The sequence below is a fragment of the Carettochelys insculpta genome, chromosome 26 (assembly GCF_033958435.1).
Source record: "Carettochelys insculpta isolate YL-2023 chromosome 26, ASM3395843v1, whole genome shotgun sequence".
Classification (NCBI taxonomy): Eukaryota; Metazoa; Chordata; order Testudines; family Carettochelyidae; genus Carettochelys; species Carettochelys insculpta.
The window spans coordinates 6632178-6653802 of record NC_134162.1 but is presented as its reverse complement, the minus strand read 5'-3'; the positions used below and the strand labels follow the sequence as shown (position 1 = coordinate 6653802).

At 40.9% G+C, this 21625-nt stretch overlaps 1 protein-coding gene across 1 annotated transcript in view; it reads right to left on the bottom strand.

The window, feature by feature from the left end:
- Positions 1-15032, bottom strand: part of ILRUN (inflammation and lipid regulator with UBA-like and NBR1-like domains) — a 51588-nt gene extending 36556 nt beyond the window's left edge. Inside the window, exon 1 of the mRNA XM_074977405.1 lies at positions 14775-15032. Within this exon, the coding sequence (XP_074833506.1) occupies positions 14775-14932 (158 nt within the window). The 5' untranslated portion in view covers positions 14933-15032. The remainder of the gene's footprint in view (positions 1-14774) is intronic.
- Positions 15033-21625: the final 6593 nt, after the last annotated feature.

Here is a 21625-nt window from a genome sequence, read left to right as displayed (position 1 = left end):
TGTGAAGTGGCTGATTTTGAACCAAGATTTCCTTTCCTGCCTGTTTTTATTTTTTTCACTATTTTCCCTCCAATCAATCAATCCCATTTAGTTAAATAGATTCATCCTGTAAACAAGTCAGGTCAACATCCAGTATTCTTAATTTTTTTCAGAGCACCTCCAAATTAGTCACCTAAGACAGACGCTTGCCATCTCAACCCACCACTTTATATCTAAGCAAAGTCTGGACAAACAGCTTTTATTGCCTATCGTTTTATGTAAATCTATAGTTTTATATTGATTATGGATTTAGAAGGTACTTGCAAAGCACATTTACGAGTGTTAACTGAGCCTCATTCTCGCTTATCAGATAAATTAGAATGACCCTTCCTTTTTACATGGAGAAAAAGTAGAGGCAGTAGCTTGCATTAAGGCCACACACACCAAACAGGGAGCAAAGCAGGGAACAAAATTTAAGTGCTGTTATATCCAGTCCCCTACTGTAACCACTGTGCTATTTTCCCACTTGAATCTATCTTCATTAGCAGGCTCCTTTCTAACACAGCAATTGCCCTCCAGAAGAAAAAAGAAAAATGCTACAGCTGTTGCGTAAAACAAAACAACGTTACAGCTGTAGTGTAACATTTTGGACCAGGTATAGGTAATCAGGATCTCAATATCGAACTTCTCAGCTTAAAATCATGTCAAGGGCAAGCTGAATGGGGATGAACTGTGAAGTATCCATTAACTGGGAGTTTTCAATAATACTACCCCACAAATCACCAAAGTTATGTCTATACTAGACATACAAGTCGAGCGCCAATACACAATTTTAGCTATGTCAATTGTGTAGCTAAAATCAACTCTATCAGCGGTCAACTTCAATGTCTGTCTTCATGGAGGAAGGTCAATGGGAGAAACACTCCCGTCGGCCTTCCTTATTCCTCACTGCTTATAAGGAATTCCTGGGTCAACGGTGATTGCAGAATGCGCCATTTCACAAAACGAAAGCCCAGAATATTGACCCTGGGTGGGTCGATCTTTGGCAGTAGCGGCTGTAGGCCAAGTGAATTCAACATAGGGAAAGGCACAGTTGGCCTTGAACTCAGCTCCTGAATTAGGAGCATTAACTGGATCGCAGGACAGCATGCAAACTGTGGGGGGAATTTTACCTGAATAAATTTTGTCATGTCTTAAGACTTCATACAGAAAACGTTCACAATAGAGAATAAAATGTACTATTGTTTAAGTAGTTTGTGGAATGAATTCTTGTCTGTAAAATGCTCTGAAATCCTTTGATGAAAGAGGTATGTAAATACAGCTCAAACACCAAAGATGCTGTTCAAAGTTAGTGATTCACCTCCATAGCTCAATAACAACAGACATGTACATGCTCATCTTATATTGGCTTTCCCGATCCCTCTAGTAAAAACCATCAACTTAAATCTAGGGAAGAATATGAAAGCTTTTAGACTTTCTGCTTCTCCAACAATAAAACCATAAACTCAAATCAGATCAAGCAAAATCAGACTTCCCAGTATAATACTAATCAAAGGTTGCTTCCTAGGTAACCACACATTGTGAGCCACCCCACCCTTTAAACTCTATATTCTTAGTTTCATGCAGGGTGCAATTATTACATTGAAGGCAGAAAATACCCTGCAGTTATCCTCCTGTTTCACCTGAGCTAATAGTAGACAGAGTCACTCAGCTTCATGATGCAACTCTGATACTAAGGGAGAAAGAGTTACATTCTTCTTCCTGTGGATGCTCTTCCGGGGATGCTGCATACTGTCTCCCACTTTAAAACACTGTGTAGTGAACTACCAGAAGTTCAATATCCATAACTTGCATGCTATCACTGCTGGTATCTAGAAGAACGTGAGTCACGAACTAAGGAAAAAAATCACAACTCTTACTCCTCCTCCACAATAGGATGCAAGAGTAAACCACGAACTACAATATGGAGCATTAGATGAAAAACAATATTATACAGAGGTACTTTTGTAACCTTTTAAATTCTTCAATAAAATAATACCTGTGAATTTTCTTTTAGTCTTTACAGATGTTTGTACGAAACATTCCAAGGAACTGCAATGCTCAGCTAGGTGCTTCATGATAGGCAAGAGAAAGAAACAGCACTGCAGATAAACTACTATTTCTATTTCTTTCTCTAGTAAAGACATGTAAAAATCCATCTTGCAAGGATCTCAGTCGACCCCTGTACTCCTTGGGAGATGTGAGGTGTAAGGGAGGATGGTAGGCGAGTCTCTCTCCTCGAACTTCCTTGTACGTACAGCCAAGTTTGCTGAGCACAGATGTCAATTTTACCTACAGAATTACAGCAGCAAGAACTGCATATCTGCAGTTGACTCTCTCAATCTACAGTAGACATAGTCTAAATGTCTTGTGATCGACACCATTCTCTAAACCCACATTTTAAACATGAGTTACAGAAATCTTCACTCTTGACTCCTTTCAAAAATATCAAGACGAAAATCTGTGATTTAAAGAGAACTTGAATCATCCACAAGACAAACTGAGGAAATTCAAACCTTTCAGTTCAACCACCTCAGGTTATAGCAGAAAAAAATAAAGGTCCATGACTAGCAACCTCCCAAAAAATTCTGAATAAAAAAAAAAAAAAAACACACACACATGCACAACTCACAGGATCTCTGGTGAAAATAGCTGCTTTCAAACAGCAAACTGGATTTTCCAGGAAGGGCAGCGAAATCTACACTGATGTTCTGCAGAATCAATGGGCCAGCTACTAGACAATGCATATGCTGTACCCTATGTAGACAGTGCAAAGAAGGGAAACAGACAAATTTTATTTAACTATCACTGCTTACCACACATGAAAATAGTAAGTCACTTTTCTTTATGGCGGACAAAGGTAGTGTTTTAAAATCTAAACTTATATAAACATAAAATTACATAACCCCTCAATTTTATGGACACTGATTTAGCAGACTTTGGAACAACGGACATCATCCCCATTTTCCGGAAGTCGGCTGGGATCTGGAAAATCCTAAATCCTCTCCCCCCACCAAAAAACGGGTGGGGAGAGACACCACTGCCACAGACTGCACTCCAAAGGCACCCCACTCTGTACGCGCCCAGAAGCAATCCGTTCAATATATTAACTACAAAAACTAACACTTTGGTTTAATAAATATTAAATGTAAAATGTGTCTTCATAAACTTACTTTTTTCCTAAATTTCAGCATATGTGGTAGTTTTCTTCAATAAAAACATTACTTTGTATGCATTTTAATTGAAATCCAACTTCTGTCCAAATGCATCTTGACAGAAGTCACAGGTTAGTACTTACTACCTTAATTTTTAATTCAGTCACCCAACCTTTCCTAACAATATAAAAATGTAAGAGAGTCAGGAATGTAAATAAATTGATAATCAATTATATAATTGCTTAAATGTGAACAGATAAGATATCCTGGGTAGCAAACAGTAATACCAACTCTGGTGGAAAGGCTGTATAGTAGGGTCGCAACATTCACGAGGGTTCCATGTTGAGAACTCTGGTAAATGTTGACTTTCAAGAATATGACAGCCGCCGGTGCTTCCCGCCCTGGGAAAACGGTGGCCGCCAGTGCTCCCTGCGTTTGCTTAACAGCCACTCAGGAATAACTGAATTTGTATACCTTAACAAAACAAAAAGCAGTCAAGTAGCACTTTAAAGACTAGCAAAATAGTTTATTAGGTGAGCTTTCGTGGGACAGACCCACTTCTTCAGACCATAGCCAGACCAGAAAGCTCACCTAATAAACTATTTTGCTAGTCTTTAAAGTGCTACTTGACTGCTTTTTGTTTTGATAGTGTATAGACTAGCACGGCTTCCTCTCTGTTACTTGTAAACCTTAAGTTTGTCAATGTGGGGACACTACTGTATTCAGTTGCGAATTAACTTGTTTAATGGTTATCAACCAACGATAATCAACCTTTTAAAGCATATAACTGAAGTACAAATGAAAAAAGATTAAAATTGATTATTTGAATTAATTTTTTTCTTGCTTTATGATTATTTTAATGATTAACATCAGTGATGTAAAACAATCCATGCTGCTTTCCTTTAGAAAAAGCTATCTAAAAAGTACCACTGAACACATGTACAATTTAAACATGAGCTATCACCCCACCTGCAGCAGGTAAAGCATTTTATCCTGCCAAACAACAGAAACTAGACTCACTGATAAAACCCTGACTGCGGCATTATAAATCAAAAACACAAAAAATCCAGTCATCACCCACCAGCTGAATGATCTTAAGCAAGTGGTCAGTAGGGGAAAGTATTTTGAGAATGTCTCAATGGATGTCTACTTGTGGCCATTAGAAATAGACAATAGCATAAAAAGAGCAATACACTTCAGTGTGACGAAGAGACTGATTGATTTTATATATATATATATAAAAAATCAATGTCAACAAGTGTCCTAAAGATTCTAGTGACACTTACAACTCCTCTGTTATGAGCTTTGCCTCTCAACTGTAATTGTCTGCATTAAAATAAAGGAGGACAAGGTATGGAAACAGAACAACTTCAGGCATGTATTGCACCTCATCTGGACTAAAATGATAGTATCCCCAATTCCTTCCACTATAGCTGTCTGCCTCCACTTTCATTTCACACCCACCTAGTTTTTCAGAGGTCTACAGTTCAGTATGTAAAATTACATGCTATATTAATCACAAGCTGAAAGTTTATTTTTAATAGTAATTTATTAGGTCAACTGCAGAAGTACGAAAAATCAAAGCAACTTTGATGGTCTGGGATCTCTTGCACTCAAGTAAAATTGCTTAAAATGGCATTTTGAGTAATCTAACCTATGATCTTAGTATTTTTGCTCATTTCAACATGTTTCAATGTAGGGATACGTGGAACCACTGGAACAGAGATATAAAACCTGAGAAGTCAATGGCTATGCAGTGCATTTCTCACAGTCTGACTCAAAATAAAGGAGTAAGTAGTTTAAATATTTTCTATTCCACATACTGACAACTGGCATTATAGTTACACATTGACAGCCTGTTATTTATTGCTGCAAACTGCTGTGATGTCTTGGTGATAAGGCTTCAGAAGTTATCAAGCCTACCACAGGCAGAAAAGTGACTGTGCATAAAGAACTGTAGCTCATCACCAGCTTCCAGTTAACTGTATTCAGTTTAAGTCACAAGGGCCATGTCTACACTAGCCCAAAACTTCAAAATGGCCATTTCGAAGTTTACTAATGAAGCGCTGAAATAAATATTCAGCGCTCCATTAGCATGCAGGTGGCCGCGGCACTTCGAAATTGACGCGGCTCGTCCAGACGGGGCTCCTTTTCGAAAGGACCCCTCCTACTTCGAAGCCCTCTTATTCCCATCTGCTCATAGGAATAAGGGGACTTCGAAGTAGGTGGGGTCCTTTCGAAAAGGAGCCCCGTCTGGACGAGCCGCACCAATTTCGAAGTGCCGTGGCCGCCCGCATGCTAATGAGGCACTGAATGTGTATTTCAGCGCTTCATTAGTAAACTTCAAAATGGCCATCTGCATGGCCATTTCGAAGTTTTGGGCTAGTGTAGACGCAGCCAAGAAGAATTTTCTTACAGCATTTGCCGTTAATCTGGAAAAACTAAACACTAGTCCTGTGACTTCCTGCACCAATCCAAAATAAATGTTCTTAAATAATAATGTGTTCAGCAGCTTATCAACACAACCAGAGTAAAAATAAAATAGTGTACACTTCAATCAAAAGCTAGATATCCATTCTCCATGTCAGACAGCAGCAAGACTATGGTTTTGGTCACTGTATTACAGAAATTAGAGAAATCGAAACACAGAGCAGAGTTGGTGTATATTAAGGTTATTGTTTTTAGCCTGTTACTTATTTAATGAAACTCTGAAGAGTTGCTATTTTGTGGGAAGTTTTTCAGAGGAAGGATAGAAAAATCATTTTGAAAATTATTCTGCCTCCTTCTTTCTTGCCTCTGGCTTTTTATTGCCATAAAACACTAACTGAAAATTAGGTCTGAGCATCCTGAAAGTGAAAATGTAAGGGACTCAGCATGCTAGACAACTACAATAATTAGGAGTGACAGGATGAAATTATTAGAAAAGTACATTGAATATTGGGAAAAGTTCCTGACAAAAGGCTACACATTCAGTCTCACCTTTCACATTTTCTGATAACGTGTTTTCCATATAAAATTTCCTATTTTATGCCATCCAAGCGTATTCTTTCACTGACATACACGTCCAAGGAACAGGATGTAAAGCTCCCATCACAGAGGCAAAGTCTTCTATATCCCAGTGACGTAGCCTAACCAATTTCCTCTCTGAGTGCCACTTCTGTTAAGCATGCCTCTGTCCTAAGCATGTTGCCTAAGGACCTACACTAGGAGGCAGCATTTGGATTCCCATCTTAACATAGCCTGACAAGCAGGTTAATTATCTAAGATAACAGCCGCCACTGGGATAAAATTAGTTTCTCACTCTGAACGTGTACAAGCTGTAGTTTGTGATGCTCTATGTGAAGAGACAGTACTTAGGCTGTGCCTGACCAATGCTATCCAACCAGTTTCCAAAGGTACCTAGCACACTCTGAAAACAAAGGCATAGCAACACATCCGCGGACCACGGCAAGAATTGACTGAGTTAGTCTGGAGGTTCATCTGCTTTTATTTCTAGAAGATCCCAGATGGTTGCACTAAGCAACTGCCTATCTATGTTGAAGGTTCTCTTGTATTGTGGACTTCTGCCACGCTGCATGTCCTTTTTAATATACATATGAAAGCATTACAAGACAGAATGAGTTGGCAAGTACAGCAGCTTCTTTTCTCTTTTCGCTCTCTCCCTTGACTAAGCTGGAGCAGTTAGGGGACAACGCCCAGACAAGTACTAGCAGACTAAGATGCAATGTACATTAGGAAAACAACCTTTCACTGTCCTTTACTATTCAGGTTCAAGCTCAAACTGTCACAAATGCCTACACATTATCAATAAAAACTTTAAGGTAGGAGCAGTAACCAGGACAGTGGCTTCAGTTTCACCTGACAAAAAGTAACTTGCTCTTTCTACTATGGACCTTTGGTACAGTCAACTACAGCTTTGTCACAGTGCGCAGAAAATTACCACAGTGCCACATATAAGGGTATACCTGAAGACTTAAGATGGCACAGAAAGACGCTGACTTTCAAACAGTAAGCTCGTCTTGCTGGTGTTCAGAGGTCTGCATTGGCTCTCGGTCAACTTCCAGCTGTAATTCAACCCATAAAGCTTTGAACGGTATGGATTCAGATGATGAATCACTGCTGCTCCCTCTGGGCATACCATGGCATATGTAACTTTTGGAGGTACCTGAGATGATATACTGCCTTGGTTTACCAGAAGAATACTAGCAGAGCATTCTCTGTCAAAGTGTCTTCCTCTCAGTCCAGATCAGTAAACTTCCAGGAGACAATACAAGGCACATTGCTGGCTTATTGTCTGGGAAGGGATGAGGAATTGGAAATAAGATTCTGAACACGTCCTATAATTGCTTTATTTTCATCTGGCCATGCTATGCACAACTTTTGTACTGAGTGGGGCAAATTATGTTCAATTTCTTGTTGTATTAGAGACAAAAAGTGGGTGAGGTAATATTTTTCACTGGACCATTTTTTAACTTGTTTTTGTGGTGTTATTTGTTCTATTGTGGCCTGGCAAAGTCATCTTTGCTTTTGCATTTTAACGTTACAAAGTATGTTTATCATTATGTCTTCCATTTTGCAGAACACTTAGGGAACAGACAGACAACTGTATATAGAGGTACTCTTCATCCCTACATCTCAAGGGCTGTGCCTACATTAGCTCCCAGCTTTAGCTTAGCAATTCATTTGCTGCATGAGTTTGGGCAAGCGACCGTCTGTTCTGTCCTCTGTAAAATAAGGATAATGATACCCAAGTTCGTAAAGCGGTTTGACTGTGTCTACACTAGCTCCCAACTTCGAAGGGAGCATGGTAAGTAGGGTGTCGGTAGATTACTAATGAAATGCTGTGGTGCATATGCAGCAGTTCATTAAGCTAATCCTCCCTTGCGGCAACTGAGGAGTAAAGGGACTTGGAAGTAGCCTGGACCCTTCAAAGTACCGGCAGGTTAGCTGAGACTACATGCAAGCCGGCACTTAGAAATTTAACAGTTCAAAGTTGCCGCAGGGCAGAATTACCTTAATGAAGTGCTGCATATGCACCGCAGCATGTCATCAGTCATCTCCTGACACTATTTGCCATGCTCCCTTCGAAGCTGGGAGCTAGTGTAGACACAGTCAAAGCTTTACGAACTTGGGTATCATTCTCCTTATTTTACAGAGGACAGAACAGACGGTCGCTTGCCCAAACTCACGCAGCAAATGAATTGCAAAGCTAAAGCTAGCATCCGGATGTCCTGAATCCTAGAGCCCTACCTGCACTTCATCCCTGGACAGGTGGTATATTAAATGGACAAAATGAAAATGGGCTAGGACAGCTTGAGAGAACCCCCTTGCGAATTAAAATCATCCCTTACACAAGCTCATTAGATGATTTCAGGATGTTGACTTTTTACAATGTTTTTCCAGCAAACAATGGCTCTGCCACAGAGTTAGCCTCCCTCCACCTCAATTCCCCACTTGTAAAACGAGAATATTTATCACACAGTAAAGGGGAGAGGTTTAGAAGCAAAAATATATTACAGCTCTTTGGAGAGGAGATAGTTTACAGAAGCCAAGTTATTCATAAGTACGTTGACCATGCCAAATTTAAACATTGCAATAGTGACTCAAACACCTCAAAAACTAATTTTAAGCGTATCTGGTCACATGCACATTTCAATTCTTCAGACCAGAATTTATTATACTCTTTTTAAAAAAAAATTAAAATCAATCAATCGCAGGAAAGAGAAATACATAAAAAGACATGACACAAACAAAATTTTTCTTACAGAAAGCAAAAAACAAAACAAATTAACGTGTACTTCAACTACACTGGCCTTTTTCACAGATACCATCTGGCAAACAGTTTTCACCACCCATCAAACCTTAATTAAATGCTATATTTATTAGGCTAACAGAAAAAGCCAAGCCAAGCCAATCAAAGTAAAAACAAACATTTCAAGTAGTACAGCAGGTGTCACTTACATTATTTAAATGCTAAATAAAAGGGACTCACCATGCAATCCTAACATCTGGTTGCATTAACACAGATTTAAACTTAAACAACACCATCTACTTGAAATCTTATCCATTTTAAAAGTGAATTAAGAGAAATTTCAGGTCCTGTATCTGCTACCTGACTCCCTCAATTGTCTAATTTTTGTAGTTTCACAAATTACACTTTTTGATTTAAACAAATATTTCTCCCTCCTGTATTGCAATGTGATATCACATCAACAGGGCGACCATATCTCCCTGCCCCAAATACGGGACAGGGAAATATGGGGGGGGGGGGGAAGAGGCAGCTCCTCCCGGCTGCACCAAGCCCTGGGGAAGCAGCAGCAGCCAGCCCTCCCCTCCCGGGAGCCCCAGGGAAGCAGCTGTGGGCACTCGTGGCTCCACCCCAGCCCCTGGGGGCCTAAATATGGGACAATTCACCCCCTTCAAAAAGGCCACCATCCTTATTTTTTAATGTTCCAAATATGGAACCATCCCGCCCAGTACAGGATGGATGGTTACCCTAAACATAAGAGCTGCATCTGCAGTAGCCCCTAGACTATTAGCATAATGGTGGTGTTGGGAATAAGGGGCTTTCGAAGACTGGGAGATCCTTTTAAAAGGCCCCCACCTGCACGGGCAGCACACAATTCGAAAGCAGCACTTCGGAATCGCCATGATCACCATTATGCTAATGCGGTGCTGCATATTCCTGGCAGCACCTAATTAGCATATTCCAACCTTGCTCATTACCATGCCCCTTCCAAAAGGAAGGGGCTAGTGTAAACACAGCTAAAGAGAAGAGTGAAACTGACTTCACACAAAATGATTAAGGGAAAAAAAAATGACATTTTCTCCTAGTCTCTTAGTACTGAAATAACCTGAATTACTTGCAACAATAGTGAAGTCTTCTAAGACTGATTGTTTTTTTTCTTTCCAAAAGTCAGCAGCGCTCATGAATAGCAACTGCACTTCACTCAAAAATTACTTTACTGTATGAACTTTGCTCTGCAGTAATTTTGCTGTTGCCAAATAACCTGTCTCTGAGGACTGACAGTAATAGCTGTTCTAATGCAAGAATAGCAATAAAAGTTTCAATGTATGCACACTACATTACACTTGTCCAAATTAAATATTCTGGTTTCCTGGAACATTAACACAAGGGTTTTCATACACATTTTTAATGTTGGTATAATTAGACATGACTAGGAGTTTGAAGGGAAGGGGGCAAACAAGTTCAGACACGTTTGTAGTCATACAGTACCATAAACACTAAAAGTTGTTCTGGACACCTGAAATTAAACTTGATCACAAAATCATTTGACCAGCATATTTTTTTACTGTACTTAAACCTCAAGTGCCAGATGTGATTTAGTGTCAGCCAGCCAATATTCTCAATTACCTAACATCTGAAGCAGAGATGGTAACATGCAGAGTGATGGTTAAATATGCTATTTTAAAAAGGGAAGTTTTTATTCCTGGTGTATTAGCCCTAAAATGTACACTACCCACACAACTTCCAACATTCAGTGATAATTTAGTGGCAACGCAACACTGACAGAACTCAACTTTCAGAAGCAGGTAAGAGTATGAACTCTCACAAGAGGCAACAGAGGCTAGTCCCATAACACACTTCCCCCCCTCAATTACAAACAACTCCTCACCAAAATCCATGCTGCAGTGGCATCATTTTCAAAGACCATGCAGCTAGTATCTAAATTAAGGTGCAAAAAAACGGATCAGTTTGGATTTTGTCATCCAATCCTAAGAAACTGAAGCAATCCAAAAAGTACAGAAAGGCTTAAAAGCAGAGGCAACACTTGACGGAAGAGATTTAGAAAAAGAGGGAAAGTACATATAGTTCAATTGAATGTTAAATTCATAGCTCTTGATCATCATTTAAAAAAAAATCCTAGTAATCTGTGCAATCTCAAGATGTACTCTCCCTGCAAAGTTTTCACTACATTCCTAACTTAAGAGGCAGGAGACTGTTTCTAAAAAGCTGTGATTCTCAATTAGGTGTACACCTACCTCATTGGGTAACTCAGAGGTCTTCAAAGAAGTGCATCAACTCATCTAGATATTTCACTAGTTTTACAATATGCTTCACAAAAGCAAAGTCCAAACAAACTAAAATTTCATAAATAATTATGTTTATATGGCTTTTTATACACTGAAATGTAAGTACAATATTTATATTCCAGGAGATTTTATAATTATATCATAAAACTAAAAAAGCAAACAATTTTTCCAGCAACAGTATGCTATGACACTTTTGTACTTTTACGTGTGATTTCATAAATTTAAGTGACATGAAAGCTGGAAGTACACCAGAAAAATCAAACTTTTGAAAGAGAAACAGTTTGCAATAAGTTACAATGTGCTTTCTCTGCTGCTTGTTCCACTGAACTGAAAAAAACATCATAAGTTCAAAGGTTAAAGTAATTCACTGTTTAACAGTTTTCTAACCTCCCAAATGTTTTCAAAATAATGCCCCCCCCCGCCCACACACACAAGGTTTGTGAATTTATAATAATTAATCACCACGTCCAAATGCATACATTAAATGGGCTTCCCAAAAACACTTCATAGCTTGGATTTGTTACAGTATGCTACTTTATTAACACACAAGTAACTTAAAATTTGGTCATGGGATAAAAGATATTCGTGAACAGCATCTCTGACTACTGTTACAAAGGAAACAGTTTTGACTACAGCATAGCTAGTTTCTTTGGTTTTTAAATTTGTGCAAGATGAGGAGTGGTGAAGCCCTTGGTCTTCCACATGAGCACGTGGGTGTTGCACCTACTTTGCACCTCCAATACAACCTGCTGTATATGTAGCGTGGAAGAACCATCTTTTGATGAGAGGTAGTAGCCATGTTAGTCTGTACCCTCACAAAACAAAAAAGCAGTCATGTAGCCTTTTCATCAGAATTTCCAGATCGGAAGAAGTGGGTCTTGTCCCATCAAAGTTCATCACCTAATACATTATTTTGTTGGTCTTTTAAGTACTACATGACTGCATCTTTTGATGCTGAGGTGAGTTGTGTCTTCCAAAGAGAAGGACAAGCAACTTGGTAGAAAAAACAAAAAACTGTTTTCAAAACAGATGGAACACATTCTTCCCAGCCACCACTCAGAGGGTTTGGTCATTCCACATTGCTGTCCCAAATACCTATACTAGGCTGTGTTTGTCCATTATAATTTCATGATCAACAGCCAGGATATTGAAGATTTGGACTGACGTACACCGGCAGTGCTGTGCAATACCCTGGACTCGGCATAACAAATGACACTGAAGATCAAGTTTGTCGCACATTAGAAATGTTACATGAGGAAAGTTTTTCCAGCAATTTTCACCACACTTAGTTCAAAGCAATGTTATGAAAATTCTTCACTTTCAAGGCCACCAAAGTCACCAAAAGGGGGATATGAGAAACTGGAGCCATAGTCCATGGACTGGTTATACTACATTCAAATTAATGAACATTTTCCTTCCCAACCCTTCCAATCTGTAAGGCCCAACCAGCATCATCCAATTCCTCATTACTAAATTCACATACTAGAAACAATGTTAACATTAAGGATCAGAGAGGTAGCTGTGTTAGTCTGTAGCTTCGAGAACAACAAGAAGTCTTGTGGCACCTTACAGACTAATAGATATTTTGGAGCATAAGCTTTCGTAGGCAAAGACCCGCTTCATCAAATGTGGGTCTTTGCCCACGAAAGCTTATGCTCCAAAATATCTGCTAGTCTGTAAGGTGCCACAAAACTTCTTGTTGTTCTCAAACATTAAGGATGTTAATTTAGGCACACAAATTTGAAAATGTCAGGCTAAATGTTGACCAATTTGAAATTGTGAACAGTATTCCCAAAACCATTTTTTTAACTCCTTTCCTACAAAAATAGAACATCTGAGCTGAGTACAAGTCAGCACCCCAAAGTCACACTGGGCAAAAAATGCTCGACTAATTATGTTGAAAATTCATTAATAAAAAACAAAGCCTGAATTGCTGACACACCATGTTGTACCCAAGAATTAGTTTTACGACTGATTTATTCATGTCTGAAAATAGTAACAGATGTACTTAGTGGCCACGTAATATTCCTGAAGACAAACAGTGTATTCCCCATCATGGATCTGCATTCCTACAGACCCACAAAAAATCCTTTCATGTCATCTGTAACTCTTGAGTTTACATGTTGGCCTATAAATTTATTCCTCCAAAAGAAATACAACATCCATAGCAAAGCCAATATTGGTCCACAAAAAAACATGTGTACAACTGTTTTTATTTATATTGTCATCCAAAAAACTGTCAACAGGAAACATTTAGTCAGGAACACACTTAAGACAAAGAAACTCACCACTTCCTCAAATGACACCTTTCCTGGATTCAACAGGCTAGTTTAAGATGGATTCACCATTCATTGATCATTCAGCCTTTCTCCCCTTCCCAAAAAGGCACTCTCCAGTGTCATGTAAAAAAAGCTCAAGCCAGATGCATAACATATTACACTGATTATCCTTTCAATGAGTCCAACAAATTTTGCTTCACTTTGTGAGTGGCATTTTCTTTTCTGCCACCTGGGTCCGTAATTCATATTGGATCTTTCTACCACTGATGGTAGACCTGTGACATGGACTCTAACAACAAATTCAGCGTTGTAGTTTGCTTTCCCACAGCCTTGTGAGCTCTGCAGAGGCAAACAGCAATAAGAAGCTGTGTTACGGAAATCAGTAAGTGTTCTGGGAAAGATACACGGGAAGGAAGGTGTCACTTTTTTATTACAATTGTCTTTACATCACCCTGGGGAAGCCAGGAGGACTGTGGAAGATTATTTCAATGAGAGAGGGTGCTAATGAGTCCTTGGATCCTCCAGCAGTGCAAAGACAAAAATCTGTGGTGTATCCAACCTAGGGAAAACCTAACTCCCCATGCCATTATCCCACTCAACTGCATACAGGCTCTGCAGCAAACAGAAGAGAGACCCACAGGCGTTAAATATTGTGTATCCTCAATAGATAGGGAAAGCAACCAAAGAAGAAATGGGAACGGGGACCTGAGCACCACTCCCCCAGCAGACTGCATGAAGATCCCACACTGATGCTATTCCTCTAATAGCAAAGAAACTAAGAGTCATATCCAAGTTGGAAGCTCATAGGTCTCCCTCTGTGTTTGCCAGTCGGGAAAAGCCAGCCCAAGTGCTGGGACTCCTCTACTAGGCTTGCCACGACCAAGAACGTGGTGCAGACAGACTGCAAACCTTACCACACCTGCCCTCTTCTTTCCCCTAGCCCCAGGCTCCGGTTGACTTCTGCTCCAGGGGTCAGTTTAAGACACCACTCACCGGGCTGGTCTCCCGCCAAGACCCAGCTTAGACTCTCCCCATCACACACGGGCCTGGCTTCCCCTACGCCGAGGGCCAAAGCTTTGTCCCCTCACTCCCAACACACACGGGCCTGACCTCCTCTGCCCCCACGGCCCGGCTGAGGCACCCCTACTCACACAGGCCTAGCCGCCCCCCAGGGCCTGACTCACCCATCCCACTGGCCTGGCCTCTCCTGCCCCCCGAACTCGGCTGCCATCGCCGGCCCCTGCCCCGGCCAGACCCGGCCCCTCACCAGTTGGTCATGTCCAGGAAGAAGGCGCAGCCGGCCGGGCTCAGCTGGAAGCCCAGCAGCCGCTGGAACTCGCCAATCAGCACGTCCTTGTCCGTGGTACCCAAGCAGCTGAACTTCTGCATCAGCTCGGCGTCCAGATCCACGTCCATCCCCTCCATGGCGCCGGGGCCGCCGCTCCAGCCCGCTTCGCTAGGCCCCGGGCCTCCCCTGCGCCGCTCCGCCGCCCGTCTCCTCAGCGCTGCATGGAGGGGGAGGGGAGCGAACCCCCACACACTGCGCACGCTCCAGCCCGCCCACGCAGGGGGACGCTACCTGTTACGTCATCACGTTGCGTGGACGCACATACGTGATGACGTCACCATACGGACAAAAACAAACAGCGCCCCACCTTTGGTGTCAGAAGGAGCTCCGCAAGGACACGTTATTTACGTATGCAAATTAAGTATGACGCACACCCATATATTTTGCATATGTTGTGTTTATGCAGATTAATACTTTTCTATGGGATTTCACGTATGCAAATTATTCACATAATTAAAACAACCACGTCATCAGAATTCTCTTTTACAGGCATACCTGCAATGGATACACATGGCATAAATAATTTCATATTTACATAGGCAAATTAGCACGTTTATTCAAATAACGGCATCACAGAAAATAACATTTATGGTTTAGACATGATCAAACATCGCTGCAAACAGATATAATAGCTTCTTCATTTACCTATGCTAATTAATCCCATCATAAAGGAAAGAAGAAATTGTATTTGTATATGTAAATCAGTCACATGGATTTCAGCTATACATGGGTATATGCCTCTCATATGTTAACCAGCAAATCATTCTAATGATCATGAAAGAAAATCACCTACTAAGAGACAAGGTCAAGTAATATACCTTATAGATGCTGGTTTATCACAAATGTGCTTAACATAGAAGCATATGTAAGTAATCTGCATTAACGAATTTGGGATTTAATAATGATGACAATAAATCACAGTCCCCCACAGATAGGGTAGGTAGATATTTTCTAGATACCGAAAAGTGTTAATGGGCTCATTTTAGAAGGGCTAGGTTACTATCTCTTGAGATCTGAGGCTGCTCAGCCCATTTGACAATCAGGGCCTAAATGATTCATTACAATCTCTCTCTCACACACAAAGCAGAAATGACTAACCAGTGCAGCTGTCAAGCAATTAAAAAATGAATTGTGATTAATCGTGAAATTTAAAAAATGAATCCCGATTTATCGTGCTAACAATAATAAGAATACTATGTGCAACACGGATACAGACAGAAAACATTCACAGTGGCTACGTCTACACTCACGGCATGGTAATCAGGATGATGGGAGATTACTCAATAAGTGATGCAATGCATAGGCAGCACTTCACTAGGCAAATTCTCCCCCCGCGGCACAGTTGAAGTGTCAAACTTTGAAGAGCCTGCATGCCATGTAGCCACAGGCACTTTGAAGTGCCTGCACTTCTTCAAAGTGCCTTTACTCCCACAGCAGTTCTGTCAACAAAGGCACTCTTCCTCATCTGAGAGAGAAAGATGGCTGTTGGCAGAAGTGGCGAGTTTTGTTGCCCGACTGTTGACGAAATGCATTTTCTGTGTGAATGTGCAGTGAGTTTTGTTGACAAAACTTGCTAGTGTAGCTGTAGCCATAGTGTACAGCAACACAGACTCACACACAATGTATAGCAACAGAGATACACAGAAGGCGCGCGTGCGCACGCCCACACACACACACACACACACGCCAGAGAGCCAGGCCAGGCTGGAGGTAGCATCTCCTTTAAGCCCCCAGCAGGTAACCAGGAAGGAGCGCTGGCTTCTCCCATAACCTACAGGACTCTGGACAGAGGCAGCCCTGCTGCTAGGAACTGTCTTGGGCACAGTGCCCCACCAGCAGCCGTGAAGCAGCAGGCCCTGGCCAGGGGCAGCCCTACAGCCATAGGACCCTTGCCCCAGAAATCCAGCAGCCCTGACTGAAGATGGCTAGGGAGCATGGCCAGCAGCCCCAGCTGTCAATAAAGGCAGTGATTAACATGTTAATTTTTTAATGTGTTAATTCTGCCCTGCCTCAATCTCAAGTATTAATACAAGTTAACTGACAGCCCTACTAACCAGACTAATTTAGTTTCATGGTCCTAAGTCCATGAATGTGAAACTGTCAACCTGACTATTTTGAAACCATCTAACAAAAAAAATCCCGTTGAGGAAATCCTTTAAGCTGTGTAACTTGATTGATTAGTAATTCCCATAAAAATTGTAAGGTTGCCTAAATGATAAGTGAACTATTACAATGCCATAGAATAGAACTTTGAAATGCCAATTTACATCGTCAGAGCTGTAGAATGGTAGGTGTTTGTTCAGATCTTGTGATGTGAATGAACAATCTTTGTCTGTTACTATTGGCTTGATTCAAGATCAGAAGGAAATATTAATGTTTATGATGAAGCTTGATTGAAGTATTAGTACTGGTCACATGCCACTTTGAAGGTTGTGGTAAATTGTATGTGAACTGGTTTAATGGATAAATTACTGTGTGTTAGTTGCCATGATTTGCGAGACAGAAGATTATGACAAATGATTGTAATATGCTCCCAGGCCAAGAAGCTGCTGCAAAAGGTATAAAGTCCCTTTGGACAGAATCCTTCTTATCCCATATCTGCTTGGATGATCCTGGATAAAGCTGCAAACGACATGAAATGAAATTCCAGGGTATCTTGCTGCCCCGTTTTGAGGAACATTGACTTACAATCTGAGATCTACTTGATCTTTCATACAAGTGAAACCTACACCACAAGGACTGAGGTCCCAGTCATTGGCTAGATTCACTCTGTATATGGATTTTCAATAATAACCATGGAATAAATTCTGGAAAAGGTTTTTTGCAACTAAACAATCACCCTCTCCATTATATAACTGAAACTCAAGAACTGAACTTATGTCTGTATGTATATTAATCTTTTCACCAATATTCTTTCTCTTTCTTTTAATAAATCTTAGAGTAGCTAATAAGAATTGACTATAAGTTTGCATTTGGGTGTGAAATATTCACTGACCCGGAAGGTGTCAAGAAATCCCGTCAGAAAAGCCCCTGACAGGGTTTCGAGATGCCCCCAGCCTCTGGTGTATTGCAGGGTCTCCTTGGTGACAGGTCATGCTTGATACATCAACAAAGCACAACGTTTTACCTCAGAAGTTTCTTCAGAAAGTGATTTTAACTTAAAAGCAATACATAGCCATCCATTTAATCTGAGGGGGTAACTTTAGGTGGGAAAGCAACAGCCTATGAATATTAATGGACTGTAACTGCCACCTATGACCATAAAAGGAAAACTTCTGGAGAGGTCTGAAGTCTCCAGACCTGTTAGGGGTAGTTCTCTATCAGGTCCATACCCAGGCCCCAGACTCATGAATAATTAATGAGCTGGGTGTATGAAAGAAAGCTGCTCACCACAAAAAGTGCCCTTTGGGAAGGTGCTGTGTCTTGACTTTGACCAGTCCCTTTTGGTAGCCCTTTGGGGTGAAGCAGCTGAATATCACTGGGCAGACAAGCAGCACTGAGGGGATCTAGATCACTGCACCAGGCATCATGCATAGCTTGCAACCATACCATCACAGCAAAGCCCACCACTGACAGTGGTATATTACATCAGCTGACACCACTCTCCAGCTGAGGTTGACTGGGCCAGGGCTGGCCCTTGGTCCAAAGAGACTTCTTTAATGGACTGGACAGGTCCTCAACTAAGCAGCTGTGAGCTGAGGCTACAAAAGAAAGGCTGTTCAAGCTGCTGTATCCTTCTAATGTTGACTCTTTTCTTTTCCTTTACTCCTATTCAGTTGATGATGATAATTAATTGTTACTGTTATTGTTGTTGTTAAGTATTAGGTATAGGATTACTGGTAGAAGCTTATTGTTTAGTGTCTCTTAAGGATCTTTTATTGCTGTTAACTTACTGCAATTATATATACGTACAACTTTGTTTTAAGTCACGATTGATGGCAGGGATTAGCAACCCGTGGGCTGAACACTTATAAATAAGGGGTGTTAGGAAGCAGCAGCTCCACACCCCTTTAGGTAAACACAGGGGGTAGCAGGGCCCCCAAGTGTATCATACCTGAACACAGAATTATATCTTATTTTTGGGTCCCTGGAGAGTAGCACCCCCAGTGGACTTAATTGACAGCAGGGATTGTTGTCTGGTTTAACAACACCCTGTTGGTCTTTAATACTTGCAAATAGGAAATGGGAATGGCAATCCGATTCATCTTTTGTGTAAGTAAATGTAAATAACTGGATTAACTGTAATCAAAAGGTTTCTTTGGTGAACACTTATAATAGACTTCCACTTTGTTTTTGTAACAGTTAATTACTGTCAGTTTTCTCTGGGCCATACAGGGAACTGCAGGGACCTACCGCCAGGGGATGCCTTCTAAGGAACTTTACTAGCAACTGCTGACACCAGTGTTTCTTTTAATCTGACCACCATGCTAAATTGCCTTTGAGTCTTTCTAATTCAATTAGGCATCACTGTTTTATATTTAAAGCAAATTGTTTCTTACTAAAAGAGGGAAACCCACGAGGGGTCGTCACACCACAGACCTAGAGCCATTGTTAGAGCCTAGGTCTAATAGAGCTTGGCATTTTTGGTCGGCTCTCGCTGCTCACGCAGCACCCTCATCTCGCGGTTGTTTGCCATATTCGGTGTCTCAGCAGCGGCTGCGACAGAAGGTAGTTTGCCCCATTCTTTGGGAATGATAGAAGTTTATTTGGCTGGGATGTCTGTCTGGTGATCTAAGTTTGAGTACTTCAAGGGCACTGTGTGGTTTGGACTTCTGATTGGCCAATCAGGTAATACAGAGGCTGTTTTGTGCTGGCTTGGTAAATATAAATATTGGAATAACCACCAGGTTTGGGGATTGACTGTCCCCTAAATGAGTGCACCCTAAATGAGTGACCTCAGCTGTCTTCTGTGAGATCCCACGCATCACACCATCCCATAAGGCACTGAGTAAATGTCCCCAAAGGCTTTGCACTGGATAGCAAGGTAGGAGAGCTATACATTGACTACATTGACACAAGCTATACATTGACACAGGCTGTGCTGGTGAGGATGCGTAGTACTGATGCAAATAGACAAACATGTAGGACTCCCACTGGCACAAATTTCAGCAGCTGTACGCTGATGTAACTTGTATTGACTGGACTTTGTAGCGCAAACATGGCCACAGTAATCGTGTTCCTTGTATCTAAAATAAGTACACCATTTCAGACAGAAATACGCTTCTAGTCAGCATTGTCTCTTGATGTATTTATCTGTCAAAATTTGGCTATTTATGTAGCTAAGGATCTACAGAAATTTCATGAAACCATTGGAGTTTGTCTTCAAATTATCATTTGACAATGGAATAGTCCTTTGAGTACTTGTCCTTCATAATCCTGAGCTCCTACTTCTCTCGCCCACACATAAAAATTTCTAAACAAAGCGGAACATAACTTGTCCCTTTTGAGATGCCATTATCTGCTTCTTTTGAGAGAAAGAAATGGAAACAAATGTCAGATCATACCGAGTCACCAGAAGTAAGCGTATAATGAAATCTAATAGGAAAGTTAAAATATACTAACATTTAACATAGACGTACTGTTGTGTGTCTGCAGATTAAAAGTAACAGTTCCATCAGTGCTAAGAACGATTGAGAGGAAATTTCCTTTTGCAATATTTGTATAGCAAACATTACAACACAAGTGATGAAAAAATAAGAGCAAGTGAGAAAACAAACTACAAAGTACAAGTAATATGGAGAGGGAAACGACTTTCCACCAACACCAAATGCAGGACATTGAATTCTAAGAATCTAGAGTGTTCCCTTTGAGGTTTATGGCTGGGGAAAATTGTTTGCTGCTGATGTGCCGGAAAAGGTGACTAACCTAAAACACAGAACCTGACTTTATAGCTATAACAAATTAACAACGAAAAAGTAACCTTAGTCAAATGAGGTGACTTGTACAGAAAAATATATCATATGACAAATTAACAAGTGTGTTCAACCCTCAAGTTAAACACATCATAGGAAGATACTTCAATGCATGTTATAAATAGACTAATCATATAATAAGTAGCCATGTCAAAAATGAATCAGTGATGCTCAACCTAGCAATCTTGGCATTCTCACAGGGCTTGTTTTCGTTCATTGTATTGTCAGCTCTTAATATTTTTCTACTTGTTACTGTTGCACTATCCTAGATATTCTATACTATTATTAGGGCCCTACCAAGTTCATGGTCCATTTTCTTCAATTGCACAGTCATCATTTTAAAAAATATATATTTCATGTTTTCAGATATTTAAATCTGAAATTCCACAGAGTTGTAATTGTAGGCTTCTGTCCCAAAAAGGAGTTGCAGGGATGCAGCAAGGTTATTAGCAGGAGAGGGGAGGTCAGGTTTGTGGAGCTATTGCCCTTACTTTTGTGCTGCTGCTTGTGGCTGTGCCTTCAGAGCAGGGCAGATGGAAAGCACTATCTGCTCGCTGTGAGCCCAGCTTTCATGGCAGTCACCAGCAGCAGAAGCACAGTAGTGAGGGTGGTATGGTAAGGTATTACCTCCTTTACTTCTGCAGGCTGGGTCCTCAGCAGCTGCCATTCTCTGGTCACTCAGCTCTGAAAGCAGCAGCAAAGTAAGCACGTGGCTTGGTATAATACTGCCTCGTTTAGTTCTGCACTGCTGCTGATGGGGTGCCACATTTTGAGCTTGAAGGCAGTGCAGAAGTAAGGGTGCAATACTGTAACCTCCCTAAAGTAATCAGGGCCCCCCCCGCAACTCACTTTTAGGTG